The sequence below is a fragment of the Triticum dicoccoides genome, chromosome 4A (assembly GCF_002162155.2).
Source record: "Triticum dicoccoides isolate Atlit2015 ecotype Zavitan chromosome 4A, WEW_v2.0, whole genome shotgun sequence".
Classification (NCBI taxonomy): Eukaryota; Viridiplantae; Streptophyta; class Magnoliopsida; order Poales; family Poaceae; genus Triticum; species Triticum dicoccoides.
The window spans coordinates 150,518,070-150,538,109 of record NC_041386.1 but is presented as its reverse complement, the minus strand read 5'-3'; the positions used below and the strand labels follow the sequence as shown (position 1 = coordinate 150,538,109).

Genomic DNA, 20,040 nt, shown 5'->3' with positions numbered 1-20,040 from the left:
AGGCGCCCACGACCAACAGAACATGGGAGTATAGTGCACGTTGCCTTCCCACACCAGCAGCTTTCCCGCCAGTGGCAAGGGTGACTCTACCGAATGACCACCACCGCTTGGGCTTTGTTGGCACCTGGCTTGAGCAGGCTCACAGCTCACCACGTGAGATCTTGAACAGGCTCACCACGTAGGGTCATGGCAGATGTTGGTCCTTTCCCTCCTTCGCTTGATGCGGCCGCAACATGGCGATACTGACGCAATCAGAAGAGGGGGAGTCGTGCTCTCGGTGCTCGGAGGCTGCCGCGCCGCTGCTTCAACCACATCCATTCCCGCAAGCCGTTGCCATCACAACACCACACACACCTGATCAGCAACAGGGAGGGAGCCCCGCCGCCGCCGTTGGTCACGTGGACAAGCCCGGCGGTCCTGGCCGGCGACGGCGAGGGGAGGGTGCGTGGATCGAGGCTGTCGAGATTATCGGATCTGGACGCTGCCCGAGTCGCCCAAGCGGACGACGCGGACCATTGGAGCCCTACAACGATTCCGCTAGAGTTGCTCTAACCTTACAAACGAGACTTGTACGACTGTACGGCAACTCCACAACCGCCTGCCAATTAGGAACAACACAAATATACAAATACTCCAGCTCCACATGGAACAAGATCCATTCTAGAAAAACATAATGGAAATGGTCCATTTTTATATACAGCAATTGCTTGACCGGGATGATGAGAAACAGAGATATTTTCCACAATCGAAGTCACCCCCGTTCCCACCACCCGCGCACGCACTCGCCGACAGATCCCCAGAGCGCCTGTCACCCAAATCCGTCCTATTCTACCTCATCGATCGTCGTCGTGCAGCGCCGACAAGAAAACCCAATCGCAAAACATCACAATTCCATTCACGCTTCCTAGGTACTACCAGATTATTATTTTTCTCCAAGATAAAGATATGAGTTTTTACCAAATTAGTACTAAAGCAATCATTGCCATGCCAATGTCTTATGTCTTGGCAGAATCAAACGTATGATGAACACAGCATGGCGACAAAGAAATCGAAAGGCTAACCGTACATAGTATAGCTAGTACACTAGCTTAACTAGCTGCATCCTTCCTCCGTCGGTATGAGTATGACCCTCATAGCGTGCAGCCGCAGAAGAGGAAGAAGCAGCACATCATGGAGATGAGCGCGACGGACTCGACGGCGGTAACGACGCCCCAGAGCACGGCGTCCACGACGAGGGGCACGTCCGCCACGAGCTCGGGCCACCGCCGAATGGCCGCGCCGAGCTGCTCCGGCCGCCAGTCCCACTGGAGGGACGCGTATGACGTCGGCGACGGCAGCAGGGCGGCCAGCTGGCTAGGCAGGCCCCCGAGATCTAGCGGCCACCGGAGCATGGAGACCAGCCTTCCCGCCATGGCGACAACTCGGCGAGCGCTGCGTCGGCGTCGGCCGGTGCCGGTCTCCGTGGACGTGGGCGTTGCTGGCTCGAGGTTGTTTTGGTTGATGGGGTGGAGCCGTCTAGTGTGGAAGTGTAACGTGTTACGGCTACTTACCCGTCTCGTGCGTGGCGTGTCTCTTGTTCGTACTTCTAGTCTCTATCTTTTTTTCCTTCTTTTTTTTAAAAGAAAAATTCTAGCCTCTATCTAGTCTCTAGACTTAATTTTTTAGAAAATCTTCTCTAGACTTAGCACACGAGGGGGTCACATGGTGGTGCGCCGGCTGGAGGGCGACCGTGTGATGCGCAGGAGCATCGGGGCCCGCTTTTCGTGTCTAAAAAAACACACACATACTGGTATTCGGTGGGCCGGGCTTCTGGACATCGCCACTTCGGCCAGGCACGGCGGTATGACGAGCAACAGTGAATTGAGCAGGCCCAGCGCAGGATCCCTCTTCCGCTTCCGGTTTTGGACCATTTTTATCTTTTATTTTTATTTTCCATGTTTGTTTCTAATTTTCCTATTCCCTCTATTTTCCATTTAACAGATACTCCCTCCGTTCCTAAATATAAGTCTTTTTAGACATTTCAAATGGACTACAATATATAGATGTATGTAGACATATTTTAGAGTGTAGATTCACTCATTTTGCTTCGTATGTAGTCATTTATTGGAATTTTTAAAAATACTTATATTTAGAAACGGAGGGAGTAGTTTTTAAAATTATAGAATATTTTTTAAAAAATTGTGAAAATTGTGTGTCCATCAAATTAAAAAAATGCTCATCACAATTCAAAAATGTCTTCATGTTTTTTTCTAGAATGTTGATTAATTTCAATATATGTTCATTGAATTCAGAAAATGTTCATCCAATTAAATATTTGTTCACCAAATTCTCAAAGTTCATCTAATTCAAAATTTCTTCATCAAATACAATAAATGTTCATTGTTATAATTCACAACTATTTTTTGAATCGGCAAACATTTCATGAAAGTCATGAAGACTTGTTTCTAAATTTGTGAACATTTTCCTGAATTTGTAATTTTTTCCAAATTTGTGAACATTTTTTGAAATGCATGAACATTTCTTAAAGTTTAGGATTTGTTTAAAATTTATGACCATTTTTTCAAAATCGTGAACATATTTTGGAAATCCAAAATTTGATTTAAAGAAGCCAAAAAGAAAAACAACAAAAGAGAAAAACGAAAGAAGGGCGCTCCGCCCCGCACGTGGGTAGACCCAAAAGGGCGGTGCCGCCGCTATTACGCCTAGCTAGCCGCCCAGCGCCAGTCACTCTTCCTTCATACCCTGCGGCGGGGGGAGGGGAGATGCAATGAAGTTGGCGTTGTGGTTAGGGAGTAGGTGACACGATGCGAGAGAAATGTATAAGAGACGTGCAGTGGGGAAAAGGAGAGTGTTCGGGACGTTGGATTTTTTTTTGTCTAACAAATTCTTGCTTTGGCATGTTTGACCTCCCTTGCTTCAAGATTTGTGCCTCAGTCGTTCGTAAAGTGCAAAAATCTGACGTGAGATTTTTATCACCAGTTCTTTTAAGCGGCAAAAGGGAAAATCATTCAAAACCCTGACAGAACGGCTTTGTTGATTAGGGTACCGGCTACAAACTTTGTTCATGTAAATTCACCAAACCAGCCAACCCGAAAGATAGACCAGATATGGAGGAAACTTGATTCGGGCTTTGTGAAAATCAACGTGGACGCGTCATTCCATGCTGATACACTGGCTGGGGCCTGTGGTGCCGTGGCGAGAGATGATCAAGGTAAGTTCATTGTTGCTGCAACCTGGGTTCTGCCTCATGTCCTCTCGGCTGATTCTGCGGAAACAAATGCAATCCGTTATGGGTTGATTCTGGCTGCTAATATAGGATGCACCAAATTGCAATTGAATGAAATAGCATGAATGCTCTTGAGGCTGTTTCTGACCCTGATGTGTATATGGGAAGTGATGCTGCAATTATAACTGAAGCTACAATATTGGCTATGGAGTTTTCTTCTATTTATTTTGTTCGATGCTGTAGGGAAGCCAATCTAGCTGCAGATTGTTTGGCAAAACACTCCTTTAGCACTAGAACTTCAGAGTTTTGGGACTCTTTTTCACCTGACTTTATTCTTCCAAATATTGTAAGCGATATGTCTATCATTTGAGGAATAAAGTTACTGATAAAAAAACACGGTAATCGAGCCGTGGACCGAGCTTGAGTGAGTGGCTCTGGCACAACGTAATCGAGCCTCATTCGCAGAAAAGGAAAAAAAAACATTCGCAAAAAACAAAACGTAATCGAGCCTGAGACCAAGTTTTACACGTTCACGAAAACCGAACGCGATAGGGGCTGCAAGTGCAGGGTCACATAGGGCGCCTTCCAGGCTGGTAAACGAAAACCACGGAAACCCGCTACCACGCGAGCGGAGTCCCATCTCGCAGCCTCACGCCGACCTAATAGTCGCGCAATTCACAAATATAAATCCGGCGATTCTTCCAGAAACGGGAGCTAGGGTTTCGCCTCTCTCCCGCCTATTCCTCCTCCGCGCACCAGCGACCTCTCTCGCCGCCGCCATGGGGACGGAGCGGAAGCGCAAGGTGAGCCTCTTCGACGTGGTTGACGAGACCTCCGTATCCGCTAAGCTCGGCCGCGCCGGCATCAATGGTGCCGCCGCCGCCGCCGCCGCCGCCGCGGCCAATCCGTCCATCAACCGGTGGAACGGCCGGCCCTACTCGGCGCGGTACCTAGAGATCCTCGAGAAGCGCCGCACGCTCCCCGTCTGGCAGCAGAAGGACGAGTTCCTCCGCGTCCTCCGCGACAACCAGACCCTCATCCTTGTCGGAGAAACCGGAAGTGGCAAGACCACTCAGGTACTATATCTGCACCTATATCCGATACGTCTCCATGTATGTGTTGCTTAGGTTACTGGTTTGTGCCCTCAATTTTCGGATTGAGAAGTTAGGAGGTGTTCTAGAGGCTAGATGCCTGGTGCTGTGGTGAATTTGTTAGGTTAATGCTTGTGAGGTGTCTGTCCTTATTGATTGGTTTGTTCCGATGATTGATTGTTCTGTGTGGAACAGATCCCCCAATTTGTGCTCGAGGCTGAAGGTTTGAGCAACCGCTCTATGGTTGCCTGCACCCAGCCGCGGAGGGTTGCTGCAATGTCGGTCTCTCGGCGTGTCGCGGAGGAGATGGATGTCACAATCGGGGAGGAAGTTGGTTACAGTATCCGATTTGAAGATTGCAGCAGTCACAAAACTGTTCTCAAGTAAGATTGTTGGTTCTTGTATTTCGTGGAAGAACAGTATCAGTTGCACCACCCTTTTGGCTGATTGATATGAAGTGTATGTTTCTTTTGTTTTTTTAGGTATTCTGATCTAATCATGTTGTGTTGAACACTATTGCTTCCTATCAGATATTTGACAGATGGTATGCTTCTGAGAGAAGCAATGGCAGACCCACTTTTAGAGAGGTACAAGGTGATTGTTCTTGACGAGGCTCATGAGCGCACGTTGGCAACGGATGTTCTGTTTGGGCTTCTGAAGGAAGTTCTAAAGAACAGGCCTGACTTGAAGCTTGTTGTTATGAGTGCTACTCTTGAGGCAGAGAAGTTTCAGGGTTATTTCAGTGGTGCACCATTGATGAAGGTTCCTGGTAGACTTCATCCTGTTGAGATCTTCTATACACAGGAACCAGAAAGGGACTATCTAGAAGCTGCTATCAGGACAGTTGTGCAGATACATATGTGTGAACCTGCTGGTGATATCCTTGTATTCCTTACTGGAGAAGAGGAGATTGAGGATGCGTGTCGGAAAATAAACAAGGAAGTTAATAACATGGGTGATCAGGTTGGCCCAGTTAAAGTCGTGCCATTGTACTCTACTCTCCCCCCTGCAATGCAGCAGAAGATTTTTGACCCTGCTCCACCTCCATTGAAAGAGGGAGGTCCTGCTGGAAGGAAAATTGTTGTGTCCACAAACATTGCTGAGACATCCCTAACCATTGATGGTATAGTGTATGTTATAGATCCAGGGTTTTCCAAACAGAAGGTTTACAATCCAAGGATAAGGGTGGAATCCCTTTTGGTGTCTCCAATTTCCAAGGCAAGTGCGCATCAGCGAGCTGGTCGTGCTGGAAGAACACAGCCTGGGAAGTGCTTCAGGTTGTACACAGAGAAGAGTTTTAATGGTGATTTACAGCCACAGACCTACCCAGAAATTCTTCGGTCAAACTTGGCAAATACAGTTCTTACTCTGAAGAAGCTTGGAATTGATGATTTAGTGCATTTTGACTTCATGGATCCTCCTGCGCCCGAAACTCTAATGAGGGCCTTGGAAGTTCTGAACTACTTGGGGGCACTCGACGATGAAGGCAACCTAACATCTTTAGGTGAAATGATGAGTGAGTTCCCCTTAGACCCACAGATGTCAAAGATGCTTGTCATCAGTCCAAGGTACAACTGTTCAAATGAGATCCTCTCAATATCTGCCATGCTATCAGGTATGTCAACTAACAATTCCTTTCCATTTGCATTTCTGTAACTACATTATCATGTTGTTATGCACATGCACTGTTTTGCTTGCACCTGTGTGTGCAAGCAAGTTGCCATGGTTCTAGCATGCAGACTAGTGCATGTTTTCTATTTTCTCTTGTTTGTATATATTGTGTATTGTCATCAGCAACTGTCATGCACCTGGCTTCTAGCTATTGATCAAAATGATCATACAGTTTAGGCTGATGCAGATAGTTGCTGTATGTTGAGTTATTCTGACAAAGCAAATGGTATCGTCTCGCCTCTTTGCATCTGCTGACCAACCGTGGGCTTCGTCTGTTATTACCATATCCTTTGTCTAGTACCCAATTGCTTTCTCCGGCCTAGGGAGGCACAAAAGGCTGCTGATGAGGCGAAGGCTCGATTTGGGCACATCGATGGGGATCATCTGACACTTTTGAACGTGTACCATGCATACAAGCAAAACAGTAAGCCTATAACCATTCTCATTCGATCTACACCCGGTCAGACTGCAATTTTTTGGGGGCTAACAGACTCTTCCTTCACTATGCAGATGAGGATCCTACATGGTGTTATGAGAATTTTGTCAATGCCCGGGCGATGAAGTCTGCTGATAATGTTAGACAACAACTTGTGCGCATCATGACCAGATTCAACCTCAAGATGTGCAGTACAGACTTCAACAGTCGTGAGTACTATGTCAACATCAGGAAAGCAATGCTTTCAGGGTACTTTATGCAGGTTGCTCATCTGGAGCGAACTGGGCATTACTTGACCGTTAAGGATAATCAGGTTGGTATTCTGATTTTTGTCTCTTTTATTTCCTTTATTATTATGGAGTATTGTATTGCAGCTTTTCACCCTTCTTTCCTTGCCAGGTTGTCCATCTTCATCCCTCGAATTGCATGGACCATAAGCCGGAATGGGTCATCTACAATGAATATGTTTTGACCACCAGGAATTTCATCCGCACAGTCACCGATATCCGTGGAGAGTGGTAAGTCCTCGTCTAAAGTCTGAAATGAAACTTGTCCAATTGGGTATTTGATTGACAATGTTGACCTTTCTCTGTGTTCTGTTCCCAGGCTGATCGATATAGCTCCACAGTACTATGATCTGACCAATTTCCCATCATGTGAGGCCAAGCGTGTTCTTGAGAGGCTACACAATAAGAGGGAGAGGGAAAGAGCTGCTAGTAGGAACTGAATTGATGTCATTCTTCTGGTCCCTTGGAATGTGGGCAGCGCCGCCAAAGGCTTTGGACATCACTGTTGGCCTCCACCATTGTCATGATATCTTCCATGTAGTAGTTTTCCAGTATTGTGGATGGTGAAATCACTATATACGACATATGTCAAATGTCCCTCTGCTACTGCATTACGAATTATGGAGTAGATGCTTGTTTTCCCTCTGTTTTAGAAGGTGTAGGTTATCATACATTAATTATGTGTCGGTCTCCATATTTTTGGTGTATCAAACGCTGTTGTTTACTTTGTACTTCAGCATCCTTTTGGCTAGTTTTCATGGAATTGCTGACATCGTACTGTGTTTACTTCCTTTTGAGACAACTTGTGTAACTAGTCAGGAAATTACTCCCCCCGTCCTGAATTATTTGTCTTAGATTTGTTTTAGGTTTGAATACAGAAAATATGACTTAGGGTCACGTCTTAGATTTGTTAGATACGGATACAGGAAATGTCACTACATGCTCTCAGGATACGGCCACTGTTTACGTGTGCTATGCGTATTCGGCCTGAGTGGAATTAATTGACCGGTCAAACTGCGAAGTGCTTTTGCAAAATGAAAAGGTGAGAAAAAAAATTCCCGTCGGCCTCGGCCATTCTGGAGCCGCCGGCCACCTTTCTCTCCTCCCCTTCTCCCCTGGTGCTCCCACCGATGGTCGGATCTCCCCTCCGATGGTGGGGGCTCGGTGCACTCCCACGGGAGGTGCCTCGCCGGTGGTTGTGCCCGTTGTGGATGGCAGTGGTGAGGCGGCCCATGCCTGGCAGGTGTCCGGTGGTCTGAACTTCAGCTACTCCAACGACATGTATTTCGGTACAGAGAGAGTATAATTGAATTTCGTTATCTGGATTTTTAATTGTTGAAGACTTGTCGAGTTCTTCTGCCAAGGCTTGATTAATAAACCTATAAAATCCCTTGAGTTGGATCTGACTAAATCTAGGCATTGTAAACATTTTTTTCGCTCACATTCTGAAGCATTTAATCTTAAGTTTCCTACTTATCAAAGAAAAATTCCACCACCAGCTCACTCTTCATCAATACCTATCTTAACTTTCCTTCTTATCAAAGAAAAATTCCATTATCAGCTCACTCTCCATTATCAAAGAAACATTCCATTCTGTTTACTGAATCACATGAAATTCTAGCGAATTCCACATACGTATTTCATACATATGAATTTTTCCTTTGCCAAATTGCCTGAAAATTTTATGCTATTTTCAATCCAATCATGGATATTATGCTTGTTATACCTCTATTCTTTTTTCTATTGGCCTTTGTTTGACAAGTTGTTATAAGTTTTTGATGAAATTTTTAGTACTTCGTATGCCAAACTGAATGATGTGTTCATTCCAAAAAGAAAATAGAAGTGTGTAAAAGTCGAGAAGTTCTATTTTTGTGAACCTTTGATTCTCAAATTTAAATTCTTCTATATCGAATGGGTAGCTACAACAACAAAAAAAAAAATTGGTTCATTGCCCTGCTGCGTGTACAACGCGTGTGTGGCGTTGGCAAAGTTCTTAATCAATTTGAGCACCTTGGCGGCTCAGCTCCGCCGTCAAGGCGACGTGCTCCACGGCGACATGGAGACATCAACGCCATCGTCAGCTTAAGCAAGTCGCGCAAAGAATCGACATAGCTGCCGTTGGTACTTGGCCAAGTGGCCCAGGGCCACACCAGGCTGACTTCATACACGGAGGGCTACAGTTGCGCTGGTGACCGGAGAAGCTCGACTCTCTTCGTCTTTATTTCTGTTTTTAATAATTTTAGTTTAGAACTATGTCTGTCAGTTGAATTGTGATGCTCTTTTGATCTATGTTTGGATTATGTGGCTTTCTTTGTACGGTTATGTCCATTTCTATGTCCGTTTGCTCCACATTCATCATAGCCTCTCTCGTGTGTGGTGCCATCGAACATGGGAGGCATTCCACCGAACAGTGACTGCGCACCTACAGGGAAGCAGCTCCCCTGACGTACGTTACACGCCGTTGGGGACACTAGCATGTGGGGCTGATTCACAGCGAGCCCACCTGTTAATCGCCGAACGGCACCCTGCCGCATGGCAGAGGATCCGCGTCCCACCTACAGATGAGGGCTCGTGGATGGAAACCACGAGCAGACGGTCGAGGATAGCTGGAGGAGGTGACTGAGTGCTACATGACTGTTGTGTGTCAGGCTGACTGTGTAGATGGTCGACGTGATAGTAGGGCGGCTTGTATTGGGAGGGGGCTTTGTGAATTTGTGATTGTTCGGGCGGCACCGACACCTTCTTTGTAGGACAAGCTTCGACTGCCAGTGCCTTCATCTCCCTCGCCTTCACGGTCTGGCCTTGCCACTCCGCGGACACGGCCACGCACATGACCATCTCCGGCTTGAAGGAACCATGAACCCCCCGAACGAATCCCGTCGATCCATCACGTCGGCGACAAAACAAGCAATGAAAGACCGGGTGGGGCGCCTGCTATCGGGACAGAGAGGGCAGGCTTTCACACAGGAATAGTGGAGCAGAATGTCCAAATTTGCGCACTCCGCCATGGTTTTGGGTAGGCTAGGGTTTCAGTTAACACAGGAATACTGGAGCAGAGTATCCAAATGTGCACACTCCGCCATGGTTTTGGGTGGGCCAGGGTGTCAAGCCCGAACTCCCATAGGCCTCCCCTGATTTGTTGTCAGTTTGTAGGATTTTAAACGTCTGGTGGACGGAATTGGTAAGCTATGTTGGATGGCTAAAAGTGTCAGGACCGTCCAATCCAGACATTTTCAAGCAATTTGATGATCCACGTTGGAGTTGCCAAGTGCTCGCTCTGGTATGCATTTCAACAGCTATACTAGTACTTTTTTTTGGTGATAAATTCTTGTATTACTCAACCACAAGAATTACAATCACGACCGACAATGTCAAGGACGTGTGTGTACATATGTGTACCCTTATCATATTCCCACTTGGGGCACATTGTACATTTTACACTCTTCAAGACTAAACTTTTGCACGCCGACTCAAGTCCAAGGTGAAAGAGAGGCAGTTTATGCGATGTGCATCATGCTTCGCCTGTTGACATTTATCTCACCGACAATCAAACTAGCTTTGTTGACACCGTAGACTATAACTAGAACTAACAAACTAATGGCTAGATTTGCTAGTATCCTGCTATGCCAACTAAGGCAAATGATACAGAGTAGAGTGCAACTGAAATGGCAATCCCTGTGACAAAATTGTATGAGAGGCGCTTGTTATCACGAGGTACAAATGCTATCTTCAAAGCATTAGTCAGTTCGAAGAGCCTATGGGAAACCTGCAGAAACACATGCTGGCATAAGCAAGTCGCTTTACGGACTAAATTCTTCAATGTCATACATGGGGAAAGTGCACATACCGCAACATATAGCGCAGTAGTGAGCATGAAGTTAAGTAGTGGGTAATCTGGGATTATTGTCAATAGCCACTTGGGTTGCCCATTGGGCACCTTTGATCTTCAAGAGTCATCAAAGCAAACAAAATAAGTTTCATTCATTTAAAATCTGAAGGCAATTATCCAGTGGCACAAATGGCAGAACCTATAAAGTACCGAAACTGCATATGGTACCTGAGCCAGATATGGAACTGAGATATATATGTTTCTAGTGTAATCTTTCCAAGCCAGCTAGAACAAACAAATCAACAAGCATGTGTTAGTCGCATATTCATAGATCATTAGCATTACATTTAGTCATAACGATATAACTTGCTCTGTTAACACAAAACTTACGCAAATAGCGTTAGAGAGCATGCCCGGAATTCTTGAGTGAAGTTGCGCAGGCAGATGTAAACACTTTTGAATGCAACACACATGGATCAATCAGATTTAACAGTATACAGATGGATTTATACTCGACACAAACAGGAAAGATACATACGTTATGGGAATCCAGGATGTGTAGGGATGGTATTTATTGTAGGTAATCTTGTCCAGCTTATAGATGTACTCATACCACAAATACCCAGCCTGTGTTCACCAGAAAGCCAGCAGATCGTATCAAAATATATCTATGACAGACAATTTGCTGTAGATGTTTGATAATTACCGTTAAAGAAACTGTAACTGTAGAGGCCTTAATATAGAGTTTCGTTCTTGTTTCAGCTTCTTCAAGCTTTTCCATCCACTTCTCAACCTATGACATGGAGATGTCAAACACATTTCACCCGCTCTTTTGATAATTTTGATGAAATTGAAACTATCTTTGGATTTAAAAAAACATATCAGTTATGCCAGCATACTGCATAAAACAAGTTGTACGGAACATACCGTTGGATGGTAATAGGCATATATCATCCCCACAATCCATATGTAGCGATCCAGTCCAGATCGGAAGTGCCACTCATGCAACCTGGGGAGATCTGGTTTAGAAGGATCATCATAACCTGCACACAAGACGAATAACATTGCTAAGTTCCATTGAAGAAAAAAAATGCAGACTAGCAAACTCACTAACTGTTACTGAAGGAAAACTGACCTAGAAGAAAAGTGAATGGGCTCCAGACTATCTCAAAGACGCCTGGGATTTCCCATACCAAGATAACTACCAAGAAGCACCCAACAAATTTTATAGCAATCACTGATGTAATCTCATTATACTTGTTTAGAATTCCAAGAGCACCATACACCATGAGGGTGAAAAGAGTGTGCATAGGGCAAATATAATATAGTGTGTAATCATTATTTAGGACAATGCAACAGAATGCCACAAAGAAATTGAGGCGCCACATCATCTGTTGAAGGTGCAGCCATGTTAGTAAATTTCTGCGGATGAAAAGAAAGAACAATTGGACTAATTAAGAATGGACCTGAGCAAATCGTCCCAGACTGAAATCCTTCCGCACATAATAATAGGAGAAGTTACCAAATCCAGTCATCCAGACATATGCAGCAATGAACACACGAATTGCATTGTAGATCTCTTTAGCATTGAAGTAGTGGTACATCAAGAATAGCACCTGGAAACAAACAAAGCAATGCTGAGAAGTGGTGCTCTGCTGGCAGAGAGATCAAAACCTTTGAGGTTGCAAATGGATGCCCTTGGTAAATCAGCTTATTTACAACTAACATGTTACAAATGAAGGTGAAGGAGGTAAGCAAGTAAGCACTGCAGGATGACAGTTTCATTCTTGTTATGACTGGTTTGGTCTATACCAGGAAGAGGCCCACCGGGCATTAGTATTAGGGGCTTGGCCCACAAGTTATCTTAGGCAAGTTATCTTAGGCTAAAGTTATAAATACTAGTTGTAAGACACCGTTTGAGATTAAGCAATAAAGATATCATAATCTTCTGTTACCCTAGCCGCCGCCGCACCCAACCCTAGCCGCGACGGCGCCCACTCCAGCCCTCGTCCCCCTCCTCCTTGTTCGGCCTGGTAGGAACCCTAGTCCTACCAATTTGGTATCCAGAGACACCAGACCGATCATGTCGCTTCCTCCATCACCGCCGCCGCTGCCAAACACCACCGCCCCACCTACGCTGCCGCCAGCCCCGTCCGCGCCGATGCCGGCGATCACGTCCGGGACCGCCACCCCGCCAGCGCCGACCACCACCGCGGCGGAGCCGCCCCCCATCCTCTCGCCCGAGGAGGTGTCGGGAACCCTTCGGGAGCTCGTCCAGGCGGTCCAGGGCATCAGCCTCTATCTCGCCGGGAACCAGCCCCCGCCGCCTACGGGCCGCCGCCGCTCCAGTGGCCCGCCCCGGCCTTCCAGTCGCCCTACGGAGGGGCGCCCCCGCCGCCGCTGCTGCTGCAGCACTACCCGTCCACGGGGACCCCTTGGCCAGCGTGGCCGGCCACCACCGCACCGCTGGGGGGCCCTTCCCAGCAGTTTCTACAGGCGCCCCCGCCGGCCACCTCGACGCTGGCTGCGGCGCCGCAGCACCACCAAGCGCCGCCACCGTCGACAGCACCACCACCCGCGCCCAGGCCCACTGGTCAGCCCCTGCACTAGGTGCAGTTTCCGCCATCGCCATCGCCAATTCCCGCGTGGGTGGCCGGCTCGTCGCCGGGCCCGGTGTATACCACGGCGCCGGAACACCCGACGCCCTCCCTTCGGTTTGACCGTCCCTCCGGCTCGGCGAACTACGGCCCGGAGATCCCCGACCCGGCACACGCGTTGCCGCCAACTGCAGCAGCCCCCGGGCACGGCAGTCCGACACCCCCTCGATTCGCCAAACTAGACTTCGCCACTTACGAGGGCACGGAGGACCCTCTCAACTGGCTCAATCAGTGCGAGCAGTTCTTTCGCGAGCAGCGGACGCTCGCTTCGGACCGTACTTGGCTCGCGTCCTATCATCTCCGAGGCGTGGCGCAGACCTGGTACTACGCCCTCGAGCAGGACGAGGGCAGCATGCCACCATGGGAACGCTTCCGGGAGCTCTGTCTCCTCCGGTTCGGGCCTCCTATCCGCGGGAGCCGACTGGCGGCCCTCGGCCGCTTACCTTTCACATCCACGGTGCAGGACTACGCCGACCGCTTCCAGGCCCTGGCGTGCCACGCGCCGAACGACTCCGGGATTCAGCGCGCCGAGTTACTTGTGGGCGGTCTGCCGGACCATATTCACGTGGACGTCGAGCTCCGGGATCCCCCCGACCTCCAGACGGCCATGTACTACGCCCGGGCTTTCGAGCAGCGGGCCCAGGCACTGCAGCAACCGTCCGGACGGGGCGGCCGCCAGCCCGGTCGACCAGCGTCGACTCCTCCAGCACCGGGCCAGCCTCCTCCAGCCGCGACGGCCGCACCCCCGGCCACCACACGGACCTTCCGTCGGTTGTCACCGGCCGAGCAGCAGGAGCGTCGCCGTCAGGGCCTCTGCTTCAACTGCGATGAGCCCTACACGCCGACCCATGTCTGCCCCCGCCTATTTTACTTGGAGACGGTCGACTACACCGAGGCGGACGACTCGACCGACGCGCCACCACCACCCGAGGCGGCCGCGGACACACCCGCGGATTCCACGGCGACGGCGTGCGTCGTCTCCCTCCACGCCCTCGCCGGCATCCGTGGCGAGCGGACCATGCTGCTGCCGGTGACGATCCATGGCGAGCGGCTGGTGGCCCTGCTGGATACTGGCTCCACCCATAACTTCCTGCCCGAGGCGACCATGCGTCGGCTAGCCCTTCCGACGACGGGCGGGGAGCGCCTGCGGATCACAGTGGCGAACGGCGATCGCCTCCGGTGTCATGGGCTCGCCTGCGGATCACGGTGGCGAACGGCGATCGCCTCCGGTGTCATGGGCTCGCCCGCGACGTTCCCATCTCCATCGGTGGCGAACACTTCACCATTACCTGTGCAGGGATCGACCTCGGCTGCTTTGACTTCATCCTCAGGGTGGATTTTCTCCGAACCCTCGGTCCCATCCTGTGGGACTTCGACGCGCTCACGATGACGTTCTGGCGGCTGGGCCGCCGCATCCGGTGGGACGGCCTTGGAGGCGCTGCGCCGGCCGTGCCACACCTCCAGCTGGTCGCCGCGTCCTCGGAGGCCGAGCAACCCCTGCTGGATTCCCTTCTGCAGCAGCACAGCGACCTCTTCGACGAGCCACGGGGTCTTCCGCCCGCCCGGGTGTACGACCATCATATTCACCTCATGCCGGGCACCACTCCCATGGCGGTTCGGCCCTACCGCTACCCTCAGCTGCAAAAGGATGAGTTGGAGCGACAGTGTGCCCTTATGCTCGCCGCGGGCATCATTCGGATCTCCACGTCACCCTTCACCGCACCGGTGCTTCTCGTCCGCAAGTCGGACAACACGTGGCGTTTCTGCATCGACTACCGCGCCCTGAACGCGCTCACGCTCAAGGACAAGTTCCCTATACCGGTGGTCGACGAGCTCTTGGATGAGCTCCATGGGGCGCGCTTCTTCACCAAGCTCGATCTCCGGTCGGGCTATCATCAGGTGCGTATGCATCCAGACGACATCGCCAAGACAGCGTTTCGCACCCACCATGGCCACTTCGAGTTCTTGGTGATGCCCTTCGGCCTCGCCAACGCCTCAGCGACTTTCCAGGCCCTGATGAACGACGTCCTCCGACCCTACTTACGGCGGTTTGTGCTTGTTTTCTTTGATGACATTCTTATCTACAGCGCCACCTGGGTCGAGCACCTCCAGCACGTCGCCATCGTCTTCAACGAGCTTCGGGCGCACCACCTCCACCTTAAGCGCTCGAAGTGCTCGTTCGTGACACCTACCGTCGCCTACCTCGGCCATGTCATCTCGGCCGACGGGGTGGCTATGGACGCCGACAAGGTGGCGGCCGTCTCCGCATGGCCGACGCCTCACTCGCTGCGGGCTCTCTGTGGGTTCCTCGGCCTCGCCGGCTACTACCGGAAATTTATCCGGGAGTTCGGGCTCATCGCGGCGGCCCCCACGCGGTTGCTTCGCCGCGACGCTTTCGCCTGGGACGACGAGGCGACGACGGCGTTCGAGGCCCTCAAGGGGCCCCTCACGACGGGCCCCGTCCTCCAGATGCCCGACTTCGACCGCCCGTTCGTGGTGGACTGTGACGCCTCGGGCGCCGGTTTCGGTGTCGTGCTTCATCAGGGTGATGGGCCCCTCGCCTTCTTCAGCCGGCCTTTCGCTCCGTGCCATCTTAAGCAGGCGGCATACGAGCGGGAGCTCATTGGCCTTGTACAAGCCGTTCGTCATTGGCGGCCGTACTTGTGGGGACGGTCCTTCCGCATTCGCACGGACCACTACAGCCTGAAGTTCTTGCTGGACCAACGGCTGTCGACCGTGCCACAGCACCAGTGGATCAGCAAGCTCTTCGGCTTCGACTTCTCCGTCGAGTATCTGCCGGGCCGCCTTAACACCGTGGCCGACGTGCTGTCCCGTCGCGACTCCGACCTCGCTCCCTCCGCCGGGGCGGTCCTGTGCATCCGCTCCGGGCCGACGTTCGGTCTCTTCGCCGACATTCGCCGCGCAACTGCGACGGCCAACGACGCCGTCCTTCTTCAGCAGCAGCTCACGGCCGGCGACCTGGAGGAGCCTTGGCGCTTCTCTGACGGACTGCTTCTCCATGGGCGCCGGATCTTTGTTCCGGCGCATGATGATCTCCGTCACCAGGTGTTACAGCTCGCCCACTCGGCGGGTCATGAGGGTGTGCAGAAAACCCTCCATCGTCTTCACGCCGACTTCTACATCCCTGGCGATCGCGCCCTGGTCCGCAACTGGGTTTGGTCTTGTCAGACATGCCAGCGCAACAAGACGGAGACCCTGAGACCGGCTGGGTTACTTCAGCCCTTGGAGGTGCCGTCTCAGGTCTGGGCGAATATATCCATGGACTTCATCGAGGGCCTTCCCAAGGTGGGCGGCAAGTCGGTCATCCTCACGGTGGTCGACCTCTTCTCCAAGTACGCCCACTTCATCGCGCTCAGCCATCCGTACACGGCGGCGTCCGTGGCCCGGGCCTTCTTCGACGGCATTGTCCGCCTACACGGGTTCCCTGCTTCGATCGTCAGTGATCGGGACCCAGTGTTCACGGGCCATGTCTGGCGCGACCTCTTCAGGATGGCGGGTGTCCAGCTCCGCCTGAGTACGGCGTTCCATCCTCAGACGGACGGTCAGTCCGAGGTGGTTAACAAGGTCATTGCCATGTATTTGCGTTGTGTGACAGGTGATCGGCCTCGCGCTTGGGTGGACCGGCTCTCTTGGGCGGAGTACTGCTACAACACCTCCTATCACTCCGCCCTGCGCGCTACGCCGTTTGAGGTGGTCTATGGTCGACCACCCCCGCCTATACTACCGGTGGACCCGGAGACGGCTCGGACGGAGGTTGCGGGTGACCTTATCCGCACCCGTGACGAGATGCTTGTTGAGGTCCGTCAGCGTCTCCTTCAGGCCCAACAGCTGGCCAAGCACTACTATGACGATCATCATCGTGAAGCGGAGTTCGCGGTGGGTGACTGGGTGTGGCTGCGTCTTCTCCACCGCTCTACGCAGTCACTTGACCCGCGCGCGAAGCGCAAGCTCGGCCCTCGCTACGCCGGGCCCTTCCCTATCTTGGAGCGCATTGGTAAGGTGGCCTATCGTCTTCAGCTTCCAGCCCGCGCTCGCATCCACGACGTCTTCCATGTGGGGCTGCTCAAGCCTTTCCATGGCGAGCCACCGGCGGCTCCTCCGGCGCTTCCTCCAACCGTCGATGGTCACATTCTTCCAGAGCCCGCAAAGGTGTTGCAGGCACAGCTCCGTCGTGGCGTGTGGTTCGTCCTCGTTCAGTGGGCGGGCCTTCAGGAGGAGGAGGCTACTTGGGAGCAGCGTGAGGAATTCCGCCAACACTATCCGGACTTTTAGCTCGAGGACGAGTTGTTTGCGCAGGCGGGGAGAGATGTTATGACCGGTTTGGTCTATACCAGGAAGAGGCCCACCGGGCATTAGTATTAGGGGCTTGGCCCACAAGTTATCTTAGGATAAAGTTATAAATACTAGTTGTAAGACACCGTTTGAGATTAAGCAATAAAGATATCATAATCTTCTGTTGCCCGGCTCCCCAAGGAGCCGGAACCCTAGCCGCCGCCGCACCCAACCCTAGCCGCGACGGCGCCCGCTCGCCGGCGCGCCCGCTCCAGCCCTCGTCCCCCTCCTCCTTGTCCATATAACCTACGCCGAAGGCCTGGTAGGAACCCTAGTCCTACCAAATGCATTAATATTCATGCATGATTGGCGGGTAGTAGAATAAAAGCCAGACAAAATGCTATAAGGAAGATGAACTGTGAAAATACCTGCATCCAACCCTTCCATTCCTCCGTCTGATGCCTATTCAAATATAGTACAGATTTTCCAGTGAATGTGGACTTATCTTGGTGGACCTTGAAGGAAGTAACAGCTGCTACGATGATAAGAAGAAAATAGAGGAAAAGGAAGAGATCTCGGCTGTAATTCTGTAGATACACACAAAAAAAAGTTATCCAATTGAAAATAGCATATTGCGCACACACCTTCTATGCAGCTTCTAGTATTTTGCATTAATTTGAATAAGGCAGAAAAGCTGACATGTTCTAAGAATCTGATTTTGACCAGTATGTTACATAGGGACATCAAAATTTAGCATAAGATTCTACAGAAAAACAACATACTAAAGCATCAGCAGACCTAGAATCTGAAAGCTATTTACAATAGATAATAATGCCATATAACTATACATTCAGATGGTGTTTAAATGCGGGCATACATTTCAAGTAAGTAAGTATCAGCATAATAGTACCTTTTCAGACTCTCCGAATATATTTGTGCGGTCACATATGTAAAAATAAAGTAGATGGCCTCCAAGCTCGGATCTGATAGACCAATGGCAAGCGGTCAGCAGAATAATGCAACTGGACAAGTATCAACGAATACAGAATGCAAGTAGATTACGTTGCCCTCAGTGTCAATCGATGCTCCAGAAGAAGTGTCTCGTCCATACAGAAAAGTCTGTGGAACCAACTAAGTTAGTGCATTTGAATCTTGATATCTTAACAATCATTTATTAATTATTATGCCATCGAGAATTATAGTTCACAAGCAACCTGAGCATCTGTGATGTGAAAGAAGCATAAACTGGCTTTGCACCAGCTACTGGACCACCCTCCTCCAGTAACATTGTTTGATCCTCTCCTTTGTTTGAGCTACTATCCATGTCTGATAAATTGATGTCCGAGTGTCTACTGACAAAGAGAAGGAAGCATTACTTCGGATAAGAGTCCTTCTAGAAAGTATTGTTTCATTAAACAACATGTAATGGTGACAATACTCATTTCAAGATGGAAGAACAAAATAGATCAACCCCAGAAAAGTAAGATACATTGAGCTATGGACCTATGGTACTTTCAGCATAGGCAGAGATTTCTGTTCAGAGACAATATTCAAAGGGGAGATACAACTTAGCAGCATTCCCATGATCAAAATAGAATTTACTCACGTTTTAAGTGAAGCAGCATTCTTCCTATGAAAGAGAACCTCAGCATACACCCAGGCCGCAAGAACCCAAAGAAATCCCAGAAAAGCAGAAAGCTGGGAAAAGTACAAAGCAAGTTCTGTCAGTACCAATGATCAATGTCCCAGAAATAAATAAATTATAGTCTCTGTAATAAACAAATCAACTTCATGGGGGGATAATAGCATCACTATGCATACTTAGTTAGGGGAAGTTACAAAAAGCCTTCTAGACGCGCTGTTTAAACTTCAGCCCTTGTACTATTGCAATCCACAATACTCTGCAGTTTTGCATACTAAATAATTGGCCCGCTGAACCTCACACCGGTTACTAAACTCAAGGATCGATCATGTATAGTAAAACAAGCACATCAACATTCAATTCAATAGGCTGAATGGCCAAACCTATAAAGTGGGTTAGCACACACTCACTGAATCACTAGTATGAGCATATATTCCCCAATAATACAACAGAGAAATTCATGTGTTGGAACATCTGGTGTCTCCAGATCTACAGCCCTCATTCACCAATGTGTTGGAACAGCTAAAAAAATCCACCCCAGATTAGATACTACCATTCCAAAACACCCACCAGTAAATCTGTGCATAGACCCCCACCACACACACACACACACAAAGAAACTAGCCATGGTTTTCAATCCTGAATGAGGTTAACTGGTTCCCCTCCAATCAGAATAGCACTAAATCCTAACCAACAAGCAATACTTGCACATTGACAACAATAACCAACGAAGCGCGAGCGCAACAGAACCAGCAACCATGTCACTGACCAATCTAGGAATCCCTCAAATAAGAAAAGGCACCACTGAATCCCGTTAGGAAATTTCACAACCATGCCATCTCCAGCGTTTCCTTTCAACCACCTAAAACAGAAAGCGCGCCCCGCAGTTCTGCACTAGCTTGCCCGCT

The 20,040-nt window shown here is 49.9% G+C and overlaps 3 protein-coding genes across 7 annotated transcripts in view; 1 reads left to right on the top strand and 2 right to left on the bottom strand.

Annotated features, from left to right (window-relative positions):
* Positions 1-909: 909 nt before the first annotated feature.
* Positions 910-1,539, bottom strand: LOC119288797. The gene has a single exon (XM_037568335.1). The coding sequence runs from the start codon at positions 1,410-1,412 to the stop codon at positions 1,131-1,133; it is 282 nt and encodes a 93-aa protein (XP_037424232.1). The 5' UTR covers positions 1,413-1,539; the 3' UTR covers positions 910-1,130.
* Positions 1,540-3,850: 2,311 nt separating this feature from the next.
* LOC119285487 (probable pre-mRNA-splicing factor ATP-dependent RNA helicase DEAH3) lies at positions 3,851-7,483 on the top strand. Of its 4 annotated transcripts, XM_037564774.1 has the most exons (8): positions 3,865-4,302; positions 4,513-4,700; positions 4,848-5,932; positions 6,287-6,412; positions 6,499-6,737; positions 6,824-6,942; positions 7,031-7,080; positions 7,190-7,483. In XM_037564774.1, exons 1-8 carry the CDS (start codon positions 4,006-4,008, stop codon positions 7,276-7,278), a joined length of 2,193 nt encoding a protein of 730 aa, XP_037420671.1. In that variant the 5' UTR covers positions 3,865-4,005; the 3' UTR covers positions 7,279-7,483. The 4 variants fall into 4 exon arrangements, with proteins under 4 accessions (XP_037420670.1, XP_037420671.1, XP_037420668.1 ...); XM_037564771.1 differs by having other exon boundaries at positions 3,876-4,302; positions 7,031-7,483; XM_037564772.1 differs by lacking the exon at positions 3,865-4,302 and having other exon boundaries at positions 4,560-4,700; positions 4,800-5,932; positions 7,031-7,483.
* Positions 7,484-10,095: 2,612 nt separating this feature from the next.
* LOC119285486 (protein REDUCED WALL ACETYLATION 4-like) overlaps positions 10,096-20,040 on the bottom strand; it is a 10,248-nt gene continuing 303 nt past the window's right edge. Inside the window, exons 2-15 of one of the 2 annotated variants that reach the window (XM_037564769.1) lie at positions 19,097-19,188; positions 18,705-18,842; positions 18,553-18,609; positions 18,401-18,473; positions 17,919-18,077; positions 12,007-12,156; positions 11,676-11,931; positions 11,468-11,583; positions 11,247-11,333; positions 11,079-11,167; positions 10,931-10,993; positions 10,769-10,825; positions 10,559-10,655; positions 10,096-10,477 (exon numbers count right to left, since the gene is read on the bottom strand). In XM_037564769.1, coding sequence (XP_037420666.1) covers positions 10,322-10,477; positions 10,559-10,655; positions 10,769-10,825; positions 10,931-10,993; positions 11,079-11,167; positions 11,247-11,333; positions 11,468-11,583; positions 11,676-11,931; positions 12,007-12,156; positions 17,919-18,077; positions 18,401-18,473; positions 18,553-18,609; positions 18,705-18,842; positions 19,097-19,188 — 1,590 coding nt within the window. In that variant the 3' untranslated portion in view covers positions 10,096-10,321. The remainder of the gene's footprint in view (positions 10,478-10,558; positions 10,656-10,768; positions 10,826-10,930; positions 10,994-11,078; positions 11,168-11,246; positions 11,334-11,467; positions 11,584-11,675; positions 11,932-12,006; positions 12,157-17,918; positions 18,078-18,400; positions 18,474-18,552; positions 18,610-18,704; positions 18,843-19,096; positions 19,189-20,040) is intronic. The other variant, XM_037564770.1, reaches the window with a different exon arrangement.

Excerpts from the sequence above, each read along its gene's own strand:
- LOC119285487 (XM_037564774.1), top strand. The coding sequence starts at position 4,006 with ATGGGGACGGAGCGGAAGCGCAAGGTGAGCCTCTTCGACGTGGTTGAC. Across the intron at positions 6,413-6,498 it reads CCATGCATACAAGCAAAACA|ATGAGGATCCTACATGGTGT; the intron begins GTAAGCCTATAA and ends TTCACTATGCAG. Across the intron at positions 7,081-7,189 it reads TCTGACCAATTTCCCATCAT|CGCCGCCAAAGGCTTTGGAC; the intron begins GTGAGGCCAAGC and ends GAATGTGGGCAG.
- LOC119288797 (XM_037568335.1), bottom strand. The coding sequence starts at position 1,412 with ATGGCGGGAAGGCTGGTCTCCATGCTCCGGTGGCCGCTAGATCTCGGG.